At 37.9% G+C, this 21126-nt stretch overlaps 3 protein-coding genes across 4 annotated transcripts; 2 read left to right on the forward strand and 1 right to left on the reverse strand.

The window, feature by feature from the left end:
* The first annotated feature begins 2438 nt into the window (after positions 1 to 2438).
* Positions 2439 to 9575, forward strand: LOC120007767 (calcium-transporting ATPase 4, endoplasmic reticulum-type-like). Its single transcript, XM_038858199.1, has 9 exons — positions 2439 to 2600; positions 3108 to 4587; positions 5155 to 5227; positions 5319 to 5440; positions 6379 to 6660; positions 6768 to 7145; positions 7767 to 7876; positions 8380 to 8608; positions 8753 to 9575. The coding sequence occupies exons 2-9, from the start codon at positions 3175 to 3177 to the stop codon at positions 9332 to 9334; spliced, it is 3189 nt and encodes a 1062-aa protein (XP_038714127.1). The 5' UTR covers positions 2439 to 2600; positions 3108 to 3174; the 3' UTR covers positions 9335 to 9575.
* Positions 9576 to 10569: 994 nt separating this feature from the next.
* Positions 10570 to 11357, reverse strand: LOC120017215 (histone H4). 2 transcript variants are annotated; one of them, XM_038870366.1, is made up of 2 exons: positions 11218 to 11357; positions 10570 to 11109 (listed from the first exon to the last, which is right to left on the reverse strand). In XM_038870366.1, the coding sequence occupies exon 2, from the start codon at positions 11080 to 11082 to the stop codon at positions 10771 to 10773; it is 312 nt and encodes a 103-aa protein (XP_038726294.1). In that variant the 5' UTR covers positions 11083 to 11109; positions 11218 to 11357; the 3' UTR covers positions 10570 to 10770. The 2 variants fall into 2 exon arrangements, with proteins under 2 accessions (XP_038726294.1, XP_038726304.1); XM_038870376.1 differs by having other exon boundaries at positions 10570 to 11087; positions 11218 to 11345.
* A 1200-nt stretch (positions 11358 to 12557) lies between these two features.
* Positions 12558 to 19801, forward strand: LOC120013946 (two-component response regulator-like APRR3). Its single transcript, XM_038865938.1, has 11 exons — positions 12558 to 12774; positions 13536 to 14012; positions 14768 to 14929; positions 15038 to 15171; positions 15524 to 15685; positions 16846 to 17029; positions 17146 to 17581; positions 17670 to 17697; positions 17888 to 18676; positions 19266 to 19339; positions 19431 to 19801. Exons 2-11 carry the CDS (start codon positions 13664 to 13666, stop codon positions 19507 to 19509), a joined length of 2397 nt encoding a protein of 798 aa, XP_038721866.1. The 5' UTR covers positions 12558 to 12774; positions 13536 to 13663; the 3' UTR covers positions 19510 to 19801.
* The last annotated feature ends 1325 nt before the right edge of the window (positions 19802 to 21126 follow it).

A 21126-nucleotide genomic window follows, 5' to 3' on the forward strand; every position in this document is an offset into this window, starting at 1 on the left:
GTGCCACAATATGACGTATTCTCAAGAATATATTGAACTCATTTTTTTTGCGTGCTTGGTAGTGGGTGTCAAAGTCCAAACTATATCTGGGACCCATAAAGGGTTATTGGTTTGACTCTGCATACACACCACTATTTTTGTGTCCGATGCGGCCGAACAACATAACGATACGGCCCCGTGATCATGACCACGATATCACGATTCACGATACCCTCCTCCACTGGGCCCCCGATGAAACACTTTATAGCTAGAAAGGTTGAGATGTGCATTGCAATCACACAAAAAGTCCGGACCATTCAAATCAAATGGGAACTATAAATCTATAATAGTGCAAAGAGCGGGACTGATTCGATTGTGTACAGTAATTGCAAATTGGAGACCCAAAAACAAATTGAAAACTGGACACATTATTGGTCAAATGCTTCTATAACAAGTTCTGCGAAACTAAGGCGTGACTTTATTAAAGCAAAAGTCCGTAGTTTGTGATGTGTAGCTCTTCGGCTGATAAAGAGTTGCTTCATTGAACACGACTTGTGTGAGGGTTGACCCAATTTGTCGCTCTAACATCCAATGCAAATTCCAAATTAGTTTTTTTTTACCTCATGTACCACAGTATGACGTATTCTCAAAAAAAATATATTAAACTCATTTTTTTTAAGACAACCGACTCTAATTTGATTATGCATATGATATAGTTTGCGACGGAATTTGGGTGTTGCGAATAAATAAGATCAGATAATTTGTGCATGAACTGTTACCGCTGATATTTACAATTGGATCCGTTGATTTGCTGTCAAATGTCTCACGTTCTCTTAACCGCTTGGTAGTGTTGAATAACTGGTACCTCCCTGGTTGACACGTGTCCTCCACGTCCTAATCTTGCTTTGCTTCTGTTGAACCATGACTCCCACGTCGGGCACTCTCCTTTACACGTCGAGATACTTGTGTAACTACTGCTGCCACTTGTTTCGGTCATTTGCCAGCTGTTTGATCGATATTCCTTGCTCAAGCTCCCAGCTCGTCCAATCGTTGTCTGACCCTGGCCGTTTATTCAACCTTCATTCAGCAAATTAAATAGCATTGTTACGCCACGTGGCATCGGTGTATTTTTATATGTAACAGATATATTCATATGTAAGAAAATCATACCAAATAAATTGTACAAGTGTTGTTTGTTTTGGGCCTCAATAACCGCACGATCTTGTCTTTAAAAGAACCCTTTAAAATTAAAAAGTGTTGAATATCAACTTAATAAGCGCTTTTTTTTTTTGCAAATTTCATATGTGAGACATTTTATTTTAACATCATCAAAATCTTAAGCAAAACAAAACTAAATTCATTACCAAAAGATAAAGTAAATTAAAATAGAGGAGAAAACAGGACAACAACCCTAAGGTAGACGTGCCACAAGAGAGGCAACCAATCCCCATTGAATAGCGAACCCAACTCTTCCAAAAATCCAGTGGAATGACAACTCTAGAGGCGCGAATGCCTTGGCGACACATTGAGTACGCAATTAAAGGTCCTTTGCTTTGGTGGAGAGGATGTCGAAAGAAAAAAAAAAAAACAACGCTAATTGAACAAATCTCTATAATAAACTCAACTCAAAATAGCCTAAATTTGAATCTAATAAATTATAAGCGTACTCCATAAACTGCACTTTTTTGAAGTCATGTGAAATTGAAGACTCTTAAACTGTCGCTCCCCATGAAACTAATGAACGGCTATGATTCAATTGGCTCCTATTAGATGCTCTCTCTTTTTTCTTTTTTTTTTTTAGCTATAAATACAATATACGACACATCACCAGATCAAACCTATGAAAGTAAGTGTGTCAACAGGTCCCATGCAGGAGGTACAAATCAAGCCCGCGCAGAGGCAGACTATCAAGCCCACACAGGGCAGACTCAGCCCACGCACTTCCTTATAAATATTCGGAGGAGGTGAGACTAGAACTCATGACCTGAAGTCAGAGACATGCAAAGTCGTTGCCACTCAACTAATAACTCATTTGCCGATGCTCTCTCTTTGGAATATGCCAATCCATAAGGAAAAGCACTATAATGTTATAATAATTATAATAATATATATAAAAATATAAATAATTAATTAATATCGAAACATCAAGGAACCACCAAATATTATTATTTTTATAAGGAAATAACCACCCCAGTGCTTCTTCATTGGAAGGCAACAGGGAGGAAATTTCGTACTGCATTTAAAAAAATCCGCAACCACTATTTTCCACACAAAAAAATAAAATGAAACCGATTCAATGCGGTAACCTCACCAACATTACGGTAGGTCTACCACTAGTTCAAAGCACATGTCATCATAACGTCAAAACATTTTAGACGTGGCGCGATCTTATTGGAGAAGTCTATGCGGGAATCTGGTTACTCCACAAAAACTTGCACATTCAGCCCTACCAAACAATAAAGAGGAAGAAACGAAAAGCAACAACAAAAGGTATCAGGGAGAGATATAAGCAATTGAATCGCTCCATACATCCACGTCTCTCTCACTCCACTGCAGATTATAGGGGAGAGAGTAGGTACGGAGATAGCTGCTTCAGATCGATATCACGCGATTCCAAACTGGTATGCCAAACCCTAAATCTCGATGGAATTGGCTTATTTTAATGTTCAGATTTGTGATTTGTTTTCCCATTGCGTTGATTTTCTGCTTCTTGGATCTGTTTGGCTGCTAAGAAAATCGACTTTAAGGAAATAAATCTGATTCATTCATTAAATTGTAAGATTTTTGACATTGATACTCCAAGTATTTTGGTTTTGCTTCATTACTCACGAAGATAATCTAAGTTTGAATATATACTTTTCCTTTTTGATTTGGTTTTTCACAGTGACGGAACAGAGGGCTGCTACGGAACTGATGTGTTTCTTTACTTGATAAAATTGTTAATATTCGTTGGTTGAACGAGGCAAAAACTGTATAGTTAGTTGAGTAGTATTGTTTATAGGGAGAATTCTATGCTTTTCTTTTTTGATTTGCTTTTCTCAGTGACGAAAAAGAGGGATGCAGCTTATATTTATATGGCTTAATTTTGCTGTATCAAATTATGATATTTCTCTGGTGAATGCAATCAGTTTCAGGTCAAGGGGTGGGAAGGATTAAATTGATTTTGCAAACTTGAAGAGTTGTCTTTCAAGTTCAATGGGGAAAGGGGGGGAAGACTATGGAAAAGGAGAAACATTAAGTTCTAGCACACAAAACATGGAGATTTTCCCTGCTTGGTCAAAAGACGTCAAAGATTGTGGAGAGAAATTCCATGTGAACTGGCAATTTGGATTATCAGCTGCAGAAGTTGAAAAGAGGCTCCAGATCTATGGCTACAATGAACTGGAAAAGAATGAAGGAACGTCAATCTTCAAGCTGATATTGGACCAATTTAATGACACATTAGTAAGGATTCTGTTAGCTGCTGCTATCATATCGTTTGTGTTAGCTTGGTATGATGGAGACGAGGGAGGAGAGATGGAAATTACAGCATTTGTGGAGCCTCTTGTAATTTTCTTGATTTTAATTTTGAATGCAATTGTGGGAGTTTGGCAAGAGAGCAACGCAGAGAAAGCGTTGGAGGCTTTGAAGGAGATTCAGTCAGAGCAGGCGACTGTGATTCGAGATGGAAAAAAGATCTCAAACTTGCCTGCTAAGGAACTTGTTCCAGGTGATATAGTGGAATTAAGAGTTGGTGACAAGGTGCCTGCTGATATGCGAGTTTTAAGTTTGATAAGCTCCACATGCAGAGTTGAGCAAGGGTCTTTGACCGGAGAGAGTGAAGCGGTGAGCAAAACCATTAAAGCAGTTGCTGAGAATTCAGATATTCAAGGTAAGAAATGTATGGTCTTTGCAGGGACAACAGTTGTCAATGGAAACTGTATATGCTTGGTTACACAAACGGGAATGGATACAGAGATTGGGAAAGTGCATTCACAGATTCAAGAAGCTTCAGAGAGTGAGGAAGATACCCCTCTGAAGAAGAAGTTGAATGAATTTGGGGAGGTTTTGACCATGATAATTGGTTTAATTTGTGCATTGGTGTGGCTTATTAATGTGAAGTACTTTCTCACTTGGGAATATGTTGATGGCTGGCCCAGAAATTTTAAGTTTTCATTTGAGAAGTGCACATATTACTTTGAGATTGCTGTGGCATTGGCAGTGGCAGCTATTCCAGAAGGTTTGCCTGCTGTGATTACTACATGTTTGGCATTGGGCACAAGAAAGATGGCTCAAAAGAATGCACTGGTTAGGAAGTTGCCTAGCGTTGAGACCCTAGGATGCACAACTGTAATTTGTTCTGATAAAACTGGGACTTTGACTACTAATCAGATGGCTGTGGCAAAGCTCGTGGGAATGGGCTCTAGAATTGGCACTCTTCGCTCCTTTAATGTGGAAGGAACTACATATAGTCCACTTGATGGAAAAATACATGACTGGCCAGTGGGTCGCTTTGATGCTAATCTTCAAACGATTGCAAAGATTGCTGCTGTTTGCAATGATGCTGGTGTTGAGAAGTCTGCTGATCATTACGTTGCTACTGGAATGCCCACTGAGGCAGCATTGAAGGTAACATTTACAACTAGTTTGGTAAAGTTCTCCAGTAAAGCCACCCCTTGTCAAAATGAGCAAAGCAAAAATCTAGGAAAAACAAAGATTTATTGAAACTTTTAGTATTATGTTTTTGAGTTTGTGGTTCTCCAAAGTATTATTTGAAATATGAATTGAAGTATGAACAGGTGACAGGTGACAGGAATGAGTTCATTGGTTTCCCTTATTCCCTTGGACTTCATTTCGTGCTTTTCAAAGAAACCAATTGCTTTTTGTTAATTATATGTAATTATCTAGTAATTTGACTTACATGTTAATATAAAACTGGATTTTTTATGGAAAATTAAAAACGGTGAAATAATAGGTGGGCTTTCTTTTTTTCTTTTTTTTTTCTTTCTTTCTTTTTTTGTGTGTGTGGGCGTTAACTGCCAATGCAACGGATCCACTGTCCATTGGATGCTACATTGTTGAGACTCGTTTAGCACTTGTTACTGCATGAAGTAATTTGGGTGTTAACTACATTTTTTCTTTTCTTCTTGTTTATCATTCTGTTTTTTTCTCCATGCCTTTTCTTCAACTTATCAGGTTATGGTTGAGAAAATGGGGTTCCCAGGAGGAGCTGACACTACTTCGTCTTCTAACGAAGGAGAAGTTCTACGTATGTTTCTTGATATAATCTGAGAAATATTTTATTCTTGGTATTGTTTCCGTGGCTATTAATGCTTCTTTAAATTCTATTATCCCACAAGGTTTCTGCCAACTCTGGAACAAAATGGAACGGCGTATTGCCACTCTGGAGTTTGATCGTGATCGGAAATCCATGGGGGTCATTGTTGATTCCAGTTCTGGAAGAAAGTCGTTGCTTGTAAAGGTTCATTATTCTCCCTTGATATCATACTTGTTGCCGTATAGACTATTTTTTTTTTTAAAAGGTTCTTTTATTTAGTATTAAGATTTAAGATGATCAAGTGAGTCCTTTCCTTGTTATGGTAGCCTTTTATTTTTTGCTTCTAATTAGAAAAGAGCGGAACTCTAGGATATTTCATGACAAGGAGTGCTCGATTGGGGTCTTTTTGGATGGTTGACTTTCTGTGCTTAAACTTTGGTTGAATGGAACTTGTTTCAACATTTTTGATAGTCTCGGATCCCTTTCAATGTAATCTTGTTTGTTCTTGGTTTGCACTCCCGCGGTGCTGTTAATAACATTTTTCTATTAAAAAAAGATTTGATGTTTATGTTTTTTATTTCTATTTTCTACAATGTACAGTTGATGTATTCGTTTGTATGTTATATATTGCAACTGTATATGAACCTTTTACATTTGTTACTCAGCAAAATAAATCTATCCATTTGTTGATTTAATTTCATCATAGATTTGCTGGGCAAATATATAAAATATCCAATATTGTGCTGCATAGTTCATATTCTTATTATCACAATATGTGTTCTGCAAGCCACTCTCTTATTTTTCTGCCCTTGCCACCTTATTAATGTCATCTTTCTAGGGACAGCTGCACCACTGCCTCTTTTCCATATGTGACAACCTTGATAATTAAGTATATTATTGTGCTTTCTTTTTTTGCGCATTTTTTGGCATAAAACTGATGTCATTTTATTAGATTTTCACTTAAACTTTTCTTTATTTGAAATAACTACTGTTAATTGCAAAGGTCAAAGTCTTACATCTGCCGGTCATCGTGCCTGAAATGATATCTATAGTCACTCAAAATTATCAATCTTTCGTAAACTTAAATTATAGTTTATGAAACATCCATGACAACAAGTAAAAGCTCTTGGCAAATGTTGCAGGGTGCTGTTGAAAATGTATTGGAGAGAAGCTCACATATTCAACTGCTCGATGGTTCCATAGTGGAACTTGATCAATATTCGAAGGATCTCATTTTAGAAAATCTTCACGAAATGTCATCAGGTGCATTGCGTTGCCTTGGTTTTGCATTCAAAGAAGATATTGTGGAGTTTGCAACGTATGATGGTGATGAAGACCATCCTGCTCATCAGCTGCTGCTTAATCTGTCCAAGTATTCTACAATTGAGAGCAATCTCGTTTTTGTTGGTTTAGTAGGGCTAAGGGTGAGGTGTATTTTTCATTTGTATTTTGTTTCTGCCATTTAATATTTGCTACCAATAATCGGTTCAAAATTATTCTACATTCATTTGTTTATTCCAAATTATTGAAGGATCCTCCTCGGAAAGAGGTTCGCCAAGCCATCGAGGATTGCAAAACAGCTGGCATCCGTGTCATGGTAATCACTGGTGACAACAAAAATACAGCAGAAGCTATCTGTCGTGAAATAGGTGTATTTGGATCTCATGAAGATATCACTTCAAGAAGCTTGACTGGAAGAGACTTTATGGATCATCCTGATCAGAAGGGTCTTCTGAGACAGAGTGGAGGACTCCTGTTTTCTCGTGCTGAACCAAGACATAAACAAGAAATCGTGAGGTTGCTCAAAAATGATGGGGAAGTGGTGGCAATGACTGGAGATGGGGTGAATGATGCGCCTGCATTGAAATTGGCTGATATTGGAATAGCAATGGGCATTGCAGGGACAGAGGTAATTGGTTTTCTTGAATGGAGGGTATATATTTGTTAAGAGACTTGGATCTTATACAGTTAAACGTCAAGCAGGATCACAATTCAACTTACTTCGAAAGTTTTTTTTTCTTGAGTCTTTAATGCTTAATTTTGGACGAACATCTAAAAATATGTGATATACTTGGTTCAGCAGATTAGTCTCATGGTCATATCCGTGTTTTAATTACTTATGATAGTACAAGTTTAATCTTACATGTATCCACTCACTGTAATGATATTTGTTTCTGCCAATTTAATCATATGAAAGCCCATTTTTTCCTTTCACAAAGAGTCTAAGCTTACACGCATCGATCGCCATCAGCAGGCTCTACCACTGCGTCTTGTTAAAGCCTGTATTTTCTTTGATGTTAAAGTCCTTGACATTCATATGGGTCATCTCAGCTGTCCTTTTACTTGAACTCCATTTCTCGTACCTCTAGTGCTGTTGTGGGGCCTTTGTCACACGCGACCTGATTACTTGCATATTTCATGTGATATCACTCGTGTGCTGATGCCCGTAGATGATTTGTACCAAGCAGCTTTGGGGTTATTACTCTCTGTTGTCTGTTAATGTTTGTCCCAACTGCTCCACATATCCTAGGTTGCAAAGGAAGCCTCTGACATGGTGTTGGCAGATGACAATTTTAGCACTATAGTTGCTGCTGTTGGTGAAGGCAGATCTATCTACAACAATATGAAGGCTTTTATCAGGTTTGAACTATTCCATTCCGGCAAAATCATTTGGAATCATTTATTGAGATGCTTTTGAGAATTGAGGAATGAAACTATTTTTAATTATTCTTATGTCTGTTGAGTGGAATTTTAACATACTTAATGGCGACTCTAATAGTTTCAAAACACTTTCTTATCTGCTGTGTTGAGTGCATTTGCTTACTTGTCCTAGTGGGTGATCTATGTGTCTACTGTGGGCATTGGATCGATGATGACCTAATTAGAAATCGAATTGACAGGAACCAAATGAATCTTTTATTTAGAAAATGACTTGATAATGAGATCATTGAGGTTCTCTCATGTGTTTTTGCTCTTGGAGATGTGGTGAATCAAGAACCCACACTCGTCACATGACCTCTTCTCTTTACTTTAGAACATTGTCTCCAATGAACTTAACTAGATTCCAGTTCTGAAAATTTTCATTATCTTACATGTTTAATTCTTTCATTATTTTCATTAACATTTATTAAACAAAATTGCAGATACATGATCTCCTCAAATATTGGTGAGGTTGCATCCATATTTTTGACAGCTGCTTTGGGTATTCCAGAAGGCATGATCCCTGTTCAACTCCTTTGGGTTAATCTTGTCACTGATGGGCCCCCAGCAACAGCATTAGGATTTAATCCCCCAGACAAAGATATAATGAAGAAGCCCCCTAGAAGAAGTGATGACTCATTGATCACTGCTTGGATTTTGTTCCGCTATCTGGTAAATAGTGCTCTATTTTTCCAAACATTATTTTTCTTGAGGGAAAAAAAGAATGCTTGTTAACCCCATAACTATCTATTTTGCTGAAGTAGAATCTTATGTTGTAGTTACCCCATCTGCCAACTTCCATCTAATTTTATGCAGGTAATTGGACTCTATGTGGGGGTAGCCACTGTTGGTGTATTTATCATATGGTACACGCATCACACATTCTTGGGCATCGACCTGAGCGGAGATGGTCATAGTCTTGTAACCTATTCTCAACTTGCAAATTGGGGTCAGTGTTCTTCGTGGGAGGGTTTTTCAGTGTCAACCTTTACGGCTGGGTCACAAGTTTTCAAATTTGATGATAATCCTTGTGAATACTTCCGCTCGGGTAAAATCAAAGCTTCAACTCTTTCACTGTCTGTATTGGTTGCCATTGAGATGTTCAATTCGCTCAATGCTCTCTCTGAGGATGGAAGTTTGTTGACAATGCCCCCTTGGGTCAACCCATGGCTCCTCCTAGCCATGTCCGTCTCATTTGGCCTGCACTTCTTGATCCTCTACGTGCCATTCCTTGCTCAAGTATTTGGCATTGTTCCTCTCAGCTTGAATGAATGGCTTTTGGTGTTGGCTGTGTCTTTGCCAGTCATTCTGATTGACGAGGTTCTCAAATTCATTGGAAGGTGCACAAGTGGGCTTAGGAATTCTGACTGGAGATCCGCCAAATACAAGGCAGAGTGAGTACCAAATAGGAATTATAATTGGATAAGATAACCTTAATTGGTCGTCTTTATGAATTACTCTGGATCCCTCCTGTAAACCCCTTTCCTTCAAGTCAAAAATGATTTGTTAAGTTTGATTAGACAGAATTGTAATACATTCGGTAGAGGATAATTTGAGACCAAAATTAGTTGTTTGAACTCTTATTTCGGGTTTGTTCCAACACCTTCTAAAGCAAAATTGCATTTTGTCTGCATTTTGATGGCTTGACTTTCACCCCTTAAAGCTCAATTGTATAATACCACAAAATTATATGTGAAGATTGGTGGTTTGTGCTCTCTACGTTGACGGCAGCTGTTTTTTTTTTTCCCCTGGTTTTTGCAGTATAGAATTAAAGCTGATATAATCATCAATCAAACCTCTTCATTTCTTTTTAGAGCAACTCCAACCTGCTAAAATGGGGTGCATTTTAAACATTTTTATGAATTATCTTTTTATTTTTGTCAATTTATGTTTTCTCCGGAAAGATGTATTTTGGGTATAAAGTTTAATTTTAATCACGTACTTTTTATTTAATTAGTATTATCTTCAAAATTTTAACAAAAAAATTAGACAAAGTAAAGCATCATGAAGCCCACTAAAAATCACTTGCCGCATGTGAATTTCCAAAATTCAAGCCCATTAAATCTGCCCTTAACAATAGCCCATTATATGATACAACAACAAATTAAGCCCATTTTAGCTCATTAATAATGCTCAAACTAAATGACAGCCGAAACCCTAAAATCTTTTCCTCCGATTTGCACGGCCGTGTTTTCTTCTTCCTTCAACCTCTCTTGACAGCCACTTCCTTGCGCAGCCAATCTTTTCAAGCTTCTGCAGCAAATGAATCTCATATTTCCACCAATGTATTTAGATTTTTCTCTAAATTTTTGTTCTTTTGTTTTCTTTTTTCTGGGGTTCTAAATCTAACCTCAACATGAAAAGTACTATTTTATCACCCTCCATAGCACCCCCATTGGAATTCATCCAAATGATGGTGGGGCACGATTTTAGCAGTTACTCACATATAGCGCACCCGTTGGAGATGCTCTAAGAGGAAAGAATCAAGGAAGTCTTAAACAAACTCTCGCAAGGCAGGCCTATATCAAGGATTTCTAATTTGAGCAACAGTTCACATATAACTAAAGCCAAGATTACAGTCACGAATCCAAGGCGAGAACAGTTGCAAATAGAAACAATAAATAATTTGAAAATGATAGTAACGAAGAAACTCTTTCATTTGTATTGCAATTCAACCGACGATTTACAACCTAAAACACAGATGCAGAAACATATCAAAGCCCAAATCACCTAAACAGCTAATTAGGGATTCCATAACATCCTAAACATAACCCAAACCACCACTACCGATTGATTTCTTGACAGCAAGACTTTTCCCACATAAAAACAAGGCCCTAACCTCCGAAGCCATACAGAGTCCTTCCTTGGCGCTTCAAGGCATACACCACATCCATGGCTGTCACAGTTTTCCTTCTGGCATGCTCAGTATAGGTAACAGCATCGCGGATCACGTTCTCCAGGAATATCTTCAAAACGCCTCGGGTCTCTTCGTAGATCAAACCACTGATCCTCTTGACTCCTCCTCTGCGAGCAAGACGACGAATCGCAGGCTTAGTGATGCCCTGGATGTTATCACGGAGGACCTTGCGGTGTCTCTTTGCTCCTCCTTTGCCTAGACCCTTGCCTCCCTTTCCGCGACCTGACATCTTGTCTGTAGGTAGAAAATCAAAATCCTGGAACAATTAAACCAAAAAACTCAGAAATTGCAGTCCAGTGAAACACACAATCAGAACTCACAAGTAACGGCGACAGATTTACAAGAAGAACGAAGTGGAAAATACCTAAAGCTTGAGATCTGTGATTGTTCGAGGAGCTCGGTTGGGAGATATCTTGTGTGCTTCTGTGCGTTGATACTTGTGGTGGTATATATAGGAAAGAGATGAATTACAGAGATAAGGGAACGGATCCGTGTGGAACGAAGAGAAAGGATATATTGCCGTTGATCATTTTAAACTGACGGTTGCGATGAGAGTTTTAACAGCGGAATGGATCGATGACGTGGCTGAAGTGCGGTAGTTTTGAGCGGTTTTTGGTTCTTTTGGGATTTTGATTTCCAAAAAGGCGCGGTATAATTTGGCACTGTAACGAAATGACGCATTGGTCCTCAAATAACCGAACATCGGGCCTGCTATGAAAACTGGATGGGCCTTGTGGATTTGGGTTTGGGCTTGTTGGTTTAAAAAAGTAAAAACTACCATTTTGCAATGGAGGTTAAGATACTGGTGATGTCAAAAAATAAAAAAACAATAAAATAATTATCAGCTGCTTTTGTACAGCAATGAGGGTTTCAAACTTTGCGGCTGCAATGGATACTTCGAGGAGTACTAGGGGTCTCGAACTCTTGGGAATGATATTAACAAGATGTCCAGTCATACATGTGATACATAAACACATGATCCTTAAAGCCGTATTAGGCAAAGAGTTAGATGGATTTAGAGTCATACCTCTAGAAAATGGGTCTAATTATTTTTGGCCACTACAAATATCATATTAGAACAAAGGCTTTGAACAAGAGTGGATAATGGATAACCGAGGAATACCATATTAGGATAAATAAAATGGGCAGGACCGTGTACCCTACAAATATATCAAATACAGAAAATAGCCCTGCAACTCGTCTCAACAATTAGGATCTCAGTGATCTCAGTTGTTGAGATGTATGGAGGAAATTAAAAGTGTAAGTGGGGTCCATCACTTGCACTTTTAATCTTCTTCGTACACTTCAACAACTATCAATTGAGATCCTAGTTACTGGGAGAAACAACTTTTTTGTACCGAAAAATGTTGGAAACAAATGCAACAGCGATATATGGAGCCGAAAATACTGACAAATAATGCTCCGGCGTTTGGACATCACGACCTAAGAACGACGCCGTTAATAAATCTCAGCAATAGAGACTTTAGCTGCGCCACGCGTCCACCTCCAGATCTGGAACATCGTTTGAGATTCGACGCTCCGCTCTTGCACTCTCAGCTTTAGATTTTGTCCACGTCATTCGCAGCGATGGCCTTGATCGTGTCCATGTCACCTGGGGCCCTTTGCCACGTCTATAGTGAAGCCTCTCTGGACCTCGCCTTGTTCCACATCCGCATCCCAAGAATAAATATCTTCTCCCCCATCTTCTATCCCGTCTCTCCTTGCCTCTACCTCCTTTTCCTCCTCGAGTGTCTGCAAAGTAGTCAATCTTTCTTCTTAACATCATCGGTTTTACAATACTCGTATAATTGTTTTTCTCAATTTTTATTTATCCATTGATCTTGAGAAATTGTTCTTTTCTGATCTGTTATTTTATCTGCTCAACAATGGAGTATTTGTGTTCGTCTGATAATATTACGAGGTAAAATAGAAACTGATTATGAGTAGTAGCTTTGACAGTTCTCTTATTAGTTAAAATAGAAACTGATCTGCTTTTTCTCAGCTTTGGAAGAAGTTGTGCTAATCTGTAAATTGAAAATTTGAGCTCTGTTTATTTGATTAGCAAATTTACCATCTCTTTGTTATGTATATAAGAATATTCCGAGGTACTGTGTTTCTATCAACTACTGAGCCGCGGCAAAAGTATTTGTGATGTGATAACAAAGAGATTAATGGAACTCAGATTGGTGATTTTGAGTTATCTGTCAGATGTCATCAGTGTTCTGTTGCCATTTAGATGATGTGTACTTTACGGTTTTGATCTGCTTTTATATTACAGTTGGGGGGTTTTGAGACTTGAAGTCAGCTATTTTTAAAACAAATGATTTTGAATGGTCTTAGGGTTTGTAACTTTTTGCTGAAGAAAAAATGATGGTCATAAGTTATTTGTGAAATATTGTCGATGTGTGGAGATTAATTTTTTCTTCCTGTGATGTTTGGTGTTTTTTTTCCCGCTGATTGTTTCGTGTTAGTTATTAATATATTATTGCAATTGTAACGTAGTTTATATACTCTGTCTGTATGAGTGTTTTTCAGGATTTTTGGTGGTTTTTGATGAAACAACGATGTTTAAGAGTATAATCTGAGACATGAGTAAATTGATTTTATATGCGGTTGATGTCACAGTAGTCCCATATTTGGTATTTCTTGTCGTTGGATTTAATAGGGATTATATATTTGCAGAGATTGAATTCTGAAGAAGGCATCGTGTACCACCATAAAATATACCATGATATCTCATCTATGCGAGTCTCTGCTGCCACATTTTTGTCTTTTCTGGAACTGGTAGATGATAGCTGTTGTGTTGACTGATGCTATTGTCGAAAGTAGCTGTTGGTGGACAGGATAACCATATGTGTTATGAACAGAAGAAAGCCAGCAATGGAGTGATGGGAGAGAGGCAAGGTTATGGGCCTTATGGCTCATCCAATGAGGATGTGACTAGGGCAGATGGTGCAGTTGCTGATGTAGTGAATGGACCTGGAGCGGCTATTCAATTACACGATGGTTTGCAGATACAACAACAACCTCAAGGTTCTGCTACAATAATACATTGGGAAAGGTTTCTCCCTACTAGGTCGCTGAAGGTTCTTTTAGTGGAAAATGATGATTCTACACGTCATGTTGTCAGTGCTCTACTACGGAATTGCAGTTATGAAGGTTGGTAAAATGTGGTAATTAGTGATTCTTTTATCAGGTGATCATATGCATCCACTTTTCACATTTATATGATATTCGTTTGGTATTGATTCGTGAACAAACATGTCATGCTTAGAATAAGGATTCACTTGAATGGGGGCTATATATTATTGTTTGGGAGTGCCTGTTAGAAACTTTAAAAGCTTTCACATTTGTTAACAAAAAACTAGTTTGCATAGAGTGTCTGTAAGTACAATCTTTCCTCAATTTGGTTTGTTGTCTGTTAAAAAGATTCATTTGTATCCGATTTTATCTCTAATGCGCTTAGGCTTGCTTCATTGAAGAACCGAATTTGGGTTTGCATTTACCTCAAATACTTGGTCAATCGTTGGGCTTCCGCAATAATTTAGTTTAAAAGCTCTTCTTTTCAACCTTGGCCAACTTGTTCTTGCAAATCCATTGCTTGGTCGATCTCTTTCTGAAAGCTTTGTCATTGCAAGATCCTGATATAGATAGAATCTTGTTTCAGTGGTTTACTATTGTGTTATTTGGTGACAACACTATTTAGCAAATTTTTATTTTTATTTTTATCATGCAATGGTAAGTCCATTTTTTTTGAGCTGCGTCAAGCTTTTTTTTTTTGTTTGAGAAGTCATCCTGTTTATGACAAGGAGGACGTTTCACCCAAGATCAGCGGAGTTCTGTCTACAAACTTAAGTTTTACTTACTCCTCTGTTTCTTCTTCATTTTTATAATCTTTCACTTTGGTATGGCAGTCACTGCCGTTGCAAATGGATTTCAAGCTTGGAAAATCCTGGAAGATCGGAATAACCATATTGATCTCATCCTAACAGAGGTAGTCATGCCAATTTTGTCGGGAATCGGTCTCTTATGCAAGATTATGAGCCACGGAACTTTGACAAATATTCCTGTGATTAGTAAGTACTTTCTCGTACTGTCTGCTTTGAACTAGAGTGATGAATTTCATCATCCCATTATTTTTGGTGATCTATTTGCCTTGCACACCTGATAAGTATTTCTTGCAGTGATGTCATCTCACGACTCTATGGGTATTGTCTTTAAGTGTTTGTCAAAGGGTGCAGTTGATTTTCTTGTGAAACCTATTAGAAAGAATGAACTTAAGAACCTGTGGCAGCATGTCTGGAGGAGATGCCACAGTGTAAGTTTCTGTTCATCTTTAGACAAGAAAATATGCATTATGAACTTATCTGGACAATTTTTGTAGGTGGGTTGGTACTTCTAATTACAAATGGAATTCTTTTAGCATTCATTGTTTAATTGGTACTTCCTTAGAGATTGCTATTCCATTATATTTTTCCAGTGACACTGATTATCTGCTACTGCTAGAGCACAATTTCTGGTTATTGAGACACTTTTGGCTTTACATCGAGTTTGTGTTTTCAGCATATCCTTGTATTTTAGATTGTATTGCTATTCTATTGATGGTTGTACAATAATAATTGAATTCCATGCTCAAACTTTGATATTTTCTCTCTCTCTCTCTCTCTCAGTCTAGTGGCAGTGGAAGTGAAAGCGGGACCCAGACAAAAAAATCTGTAAAGTCAAAAAGTAATGATGACTATGAAAATGATACCAGCAGTGGTGATGAGCAAGATAATGGCAGTAATGGACCTAGTATTCGGGATGGAAGTGATGATGGAAGGTGCACTCAGGTAACTCTCCAGACCCTTCTTTCTTAATTGTATACCTTGATGTTGGTTAGTGCATACATTGATGTCTCATGTGTACTAAATAATGGATAACTGTCTTAATATGTGCATGAGCTCTCTCATACCTCCAAAAAATCCAGAGAAACAACTTTACGGGAATTGATAATATTTGCCCTCAATTGATGTGAAAAAACTTTTTTTCTTTTCATTTTCTTATCTTTGCACAATTTAATTATATTATACATGATTAAATCAAAAGCACAAGTTGATACCATCTACGTGCTTTCCTTTACACTTCTGTCAGATCTGAAGTTTCAAGAATTCAAACTAAATTGTGATGCAGCTTTTACAAATCTGTTTAAGGCATAAAAGAGGAAATATACCTATGTATTTCGTAGAGATGTGGAGTAGAGAAATGCATCACTTTTTGGACTCTGGAACTGTTATGTCATAATTTAGAATGACATGATTTTTTATTCATGTTTTTTCCCTGTTGGAAATTATTCTGATTTATTTGTACTTTTGGCAAAGGAAGAGATCATTGTCGAAAGCTTTGTCTCAAACAGTTTGGGGTTAACTACATGAATCCCTTTGAGAAATCATTTAGAATCTACTACTTGGATTCTCTTTTGCCATTTTCTTCTATCTATAATTGCAGTCTCCACTAATCCTATAAAGTTCACATCCTTTCTTATCACTCCCATTCATTTTTATTTTTTTTTGTTTCACTTCTCTTTTTCACTCAAACTATCAAAGAAAAATGATTGTCTCGAATTTGAACCTTTCTATTTTATTCTAATGGGAATATATATAGTAATCCTTCGACAGAAAAATTCCCCCCTTTTATGTCCAAAAATTAAGTTTTTTGCTGATTGAAATGTGACTAATTTGTATGTTACCTTATTCCATTCTTTGCATGGCCTTCCAGCTATTGCCACTCTGACATAATAACATCTGATCTGGAAATCCTGTGGACTTCCATTGATTCAATTACTGGCTTTTAATCACTTTCTGTTTTCAATATGAATTCCATGAGCTTGAATTATCAATTTTGCATGTATAGCATTCTATATAATAATCTTGAAGTAAGTAGAGGATGAAATGTCAATTCTTAAAGCTTATGGATGACGAAAGCTATGCATAAGAACAGTTTTATCTTGCAGAGTTCATGGACAAAGAGGGCTGCTGAAAGTGAAGGTCTTCAATCATTATCGCCCTCCTGCCCACTCGTGGATGGTCCTGATAGTACTTGTGCCCAGGTGATACATTTGAAGCCTGAAACATATGGCAACAAGTGGGTGCATGTTACTGAGACAAAAGAGTGCCCAGAACAGGATGAACGACTTGGTACGCTAACTTAATTTAGAACTAGTTTTTCTTAATTAACCATTCTTCTTTGGACTTATCTCTGTTTTTCTTTCTTCCTTTGCCGTTGAACATTGCTGTCTGACCTCATTGCAAAGAAAATGCTGCGATGGGCAAAGACTTGGAAATTGGAGTATCTAAACCAGATTCACGACTTGAGTATCAGTGCGAGACATCTTCACGCCCATCGAGCAAATGGCAAAACAAGTCATCTGAAGTAGATAGTAAGCTGCCCAATAATACTCAACTGGAGGTCAATAATGAGAATATAAGCAGCATGCGAACAGACGAAGGCCCAAAATTGATAAATTCACTTACTAACTATTTTAACCCACCAGCTGAAAGCAAAGACGTTGATGCTTCAAATGATCCTTTTGGGATATCACTTGTCAGGGATAAAGCATGTTGTGTTTCTGGAGAATTTCCATCCCTTGAGTTGACTTTGAAAAGGCTTAAAGGAACTGGAGACAGTGGAAATACTACAACTGATGACCGTAATGTTCTAAGACATTCAGATCTGTCAGCATTCTCAAAGTAAGTGGTGAACACAAACTAAGATTATCATGCTAGGACTATGATTAGGCTTGAATATAACTGTGTCCCTTTCCCATTAAATATGCAGATACAATACCGCCTCTTCTGCTAATCAGGTATCTTTACTAATCTCTGGCATCCCGTGCTGCAGTTACATTGTGTGCGTTGTAAATTTCTTCTGCTTATCTTTTTCCTTGATAGGGCACTTTGATTGTATGAGTAAGAGTGAAATACTGAAATGTTATTGGGTGTGAGTATGTATATATATTTCTGTGGTGCATATTTAATTATTCACCTTTTATCCAGGCTCCCACTGCGAATGTAGGTTCCTGTTCTCCACTCAACAATAGTTCTATTGCAACTAAGACAGAAAAAATGCAGCAAAGTCCACCTGATTTGAATGGAGCTCCTCTCAATCAGCAGTCTGATGGAAGTAGCAACAACAATGAAATTGCCTCCACTGCAGAATATGTTACCCCTAAGCCTGAAGCTTTCAATGTTCAGTCTGATTCGACATCAGCATTCAAATCATTTCAGTCTTCTGCATTCCAATCTGCTCAGAATGACCGTGCCAGTGCAACTCTGCAAGTGACCCCTGTGAAGTCAGATGAGTTGGTGGTTAACACAGTTCAAGCACATCACAGAAGTTCATGCCAGCAGGTCCAAGTCCAGCATCATCACCACCACCACCATCATCACCATGATCATTATTATCATGTCAATACCAAGCAGAAGCATCAATCACAGCCAGATCATGATGATACATCATTAAGGAATATGGCATCAACTGCTCCACTATGTGGGTCATCTAACATGTTAGGAGGTCTCCTTGAAGGTAATGCTGGAAACTACAGTGTGAATGGGAGTGCCTCCGGGAGCAACCATGGTAGTGATGGGCAAAATGGGAGCAGCACTGCCATGAATGCTGGAGCAACAAATATGGAAAGTGACAATGGGGCAGCTGGTGATAGTGGGACTGCTGCCATCAGTGGGAGAGTGAGTGAAAATGGAACAGATGATGACCGTATTGCACTACGAGAGGCTGCCTTGAACAAATTTCGTCAGAAAAGGAAAGAAAGATGCTTTGAAAAGAGGGTAACCTGCTCCTTTTTCTTTTAAAGCTTTTTTTTGCCCTTCTTAGAATTTACATCATGTTTTGCTTAGTTACACTGTTACAGTTCCATATTGGCTATGGTAAGTTGTGTTAATAATCCAAAAAGAATTGACCCACGATTATCAGCACCTAAAGTTTCTCCAAATGGAAGTGGTATCCTCTGAGTGGCCTAAAACAAATGCAAGCAATAGGAGATGAAGTTAATCGAAGTGATAATTCAATGGAGAACTTATCCTAATTGGTTCAGTTGGTGATTGTAGACACCGTATCTGGTACCATCAGGCTATTATCTATGTATGTTGAAGCTTGTGCGAGATAATCAGCATCCTAGATAATAAAACTTTTGAAGTTGACATAGGGTTAATCATTAAAATCTTTCCGTCATATAATGTGCATGATTGCATTGAACATATTGAACTCTAGAAACCTTAATAGATTGGCATTGGAATCGTGAAGTCAGTTTTGTCCATGTTGGTACAGCCATATGATGCATTAAGGCAGGAGGCTTTGTCAAACAGATTAATAATTGGTTGACCTAGCTAGGTCTTCCTCACCCCTTTTTTTTTTCAGGTACGATATCAAAGCAGGAAAAAGTTGGCTGAACAACGCCCTCGTGTCAGGGGACAATTTGTTCGGCAGATAATGTATGGTAACACCAAAAAATGAGTTCAAACTTTGGTTTCTATCATGATTCATACTATCCATATCCCTGCTCTTGCTTGTCTTGCTTTCCAGGTCTGACAACAAAGCATCCAAGGATTGTCCTGGCAATGACCTGAGCTACAAAGACAATTCCAGTGAGAGTGCCAGATAACATTGGAATGATGGAGATTGCTGATTCAACCCTTGTTCCTGATTGTGCATGTTAATCAGTGTACATGACTCCGGCACTGATGTTATGTAAATGGATTTATGGCGGATGATACTTGTTTCGGAGATATTTGTAATCTTTGTAAAACTTTTACGAGATACTTTTAGCCTGTGTTTTATTAGGTCGGACTCTTGTGTTTGTACACCATGATGGTTTTATATGGCAGGCAGCCCTTGCATAGGGTAACCTCCGGTCCAATTAATCGGTCATGGTAATGCATTTATGTTTCTCTAAACGGTTCTGTCGTTTGGAATTTACCTTGTCGTTCAGGTCAATGGCAACTCCTGAGAGGTCACCTGGATCATGGGAGCTTTAGCTGATGGTAATCGTGATCTGGTATGGAAAATCAGGTTCTCTATGTCTCGTATTTTTTCTACAAGAATGAATTGTTATTATGTTTTTAGATCCATGGGGTGCATGGGGTGCTCAAATTTTATTTGACAAGACAGAAAAACTCAAAAGTTGTCATCTCAGTGACTTAAACTTCAGTAGTGGGATTCAGTTCTATGTTCCAGTGGAGTTGCTAGTGGCTGACCATACCGTTAAGGTCTCTCTCTGATCGACAGTCAATGGGTCATCTGACTGGCAAGATCCCAACCTGCTTTTTTTCTCTTTCCCTTCTTGCAATGCATATATAAATAACTTGCTTTCTCAATTATTATTGCTTTGACAATGAGCAGGGGCAGGATAGGTTTTGCCGGGCCGCCACTATACGAGTTTGGGGGCCCTGCAGTAGGCCATCTACTGCAGGGACAGCAGTAGACTCAGTTAAAGCTTAATTAAATTTTAATAAATTCTAAAAAAATAGTAGATGCAAAGTATTTAGTGTATAGATCAATATCATGTGTTTTTTTAAGGAAGAAAAGCTAAATTCATTGACAAATAAGAAAAAATAAAATAGGTGTTTATCCAACGATAAAAAATGCTTCATATTTGTATCAATCTTTTGTCATAAAATTTAATTTTTTAAAAAAATACACAATGCTAATCTAAACACTATAAGCATTATATTTATAATTTTTATACAATTTTTTAAAAAATTTTGATGGTCAAAATTGGCCTACTGCCAGCCCTGCAGTTGAAAATCTACTGCAGGGCCCCTCAACTACCACTATATATGTATGCAGAAATGCAGCATGGTAATAAATTGATGGACGCTCTTCCGCACAACATTGAAGAGGTGCCAACCATCAAAAAGTTGTGGTTTGGATCTGAGCTCATAATTAACACAAACGCGTCCTTAACTGCCTATTTTGCATGCTACCTGTTGAGAGGCAAGAGCTGGCCAACTGGATTTAATTAAACTCCAATCAATAGCAATCAAACCTTTTTTGCCATATACTGACTGATTGAGGTATATATCTTGCTGGTGGCTTCGTCAGTATTATGATCATGATTGTCGATGGATGATTAGTATACATATATATACACATACAAATTAAGGAGTAAACTAATAACAAAGACAAGCTCTTAAGCATCCACAATGGGATGATTTTGAAGTGCTTGAGATGATACTTTCTTGATAAAATTAAGCGTTAGATGTTCACAATGGGTACTTGA

This window comes from Tripterygium wilfordii, chromosome 2 (genome assembly GCF_013401445.1).
Source record: "Tripterygium wilfordii isolate XIE 37 chromosome 2, ASM1340144v1, whole genome shotgun sequence".
Taxonomy (NCBI): Eukaryota; Viridiplantae; Streptophyta; class Magnoliopsida; order Celastrales; family Celastraceae; genus Tripterygium; species Tripterygium wilfordii.

What these genes read in the sequence shown, in the direction of transcription:
- LOC120013946 (XM_038865938.1), top strand. Translation starts at nt 13,664, where the DNA reads ATGCTATTGTCGAAAGTAGCTGTTGGTGGACAGGATAACCATATGTGT. An exon ending in ACGGAATTGCAGTTATGAAG is followed by an intron (nt 14,013 to 14,767) that starts GTTGGTAAAATG and finishes TTGGTATGGCAG; the next exon opens with TCACTGCCGTTGCAAATGGA. An exon ending in AGAACAGGATGAACGACTTG is followed by an intron (nt 17,030 to 17,145) that starts GTACGCTAACTT and finishes CTCATTGCAAAG; the next exon opens with AAAATGCTGCGATGGGCAAA.
- LOC120007767 (XM_038858199.1), top strand. Translation starts at nt 3,175, where the DNA reads ATGGGGAAAGGGGGGGAAGACTATGGAAAAGGAGAAACATTAAGTTCT. An exon ending in TAACGAAGGAGAAGTTCTAC is followed by an intron (nt 5,228 to 5,318) that starts GTATGTTTCTTG and finishes TTATCCCACAAG; the next exon opens with GTTTCTGCCAACTCTGGAAC. An exon ending in TGGGCATTGCAGGGACAGAG is followed by an intron (nt 7,146 to 7,766) that starts GTAATTGGTTTT and finishes CACATATCCTAG; the next exon opens with GTTGCAAAGGAAGCCTCTGA.
- LOC120017215 (XM_038870366.1), bottom strand. Translation starts at nt 11,082, where the DNA reads ATGTCAGGTCGCGGAAAGGGAGGCAAGGGTCTAGGCAAAGGAGGAGCA.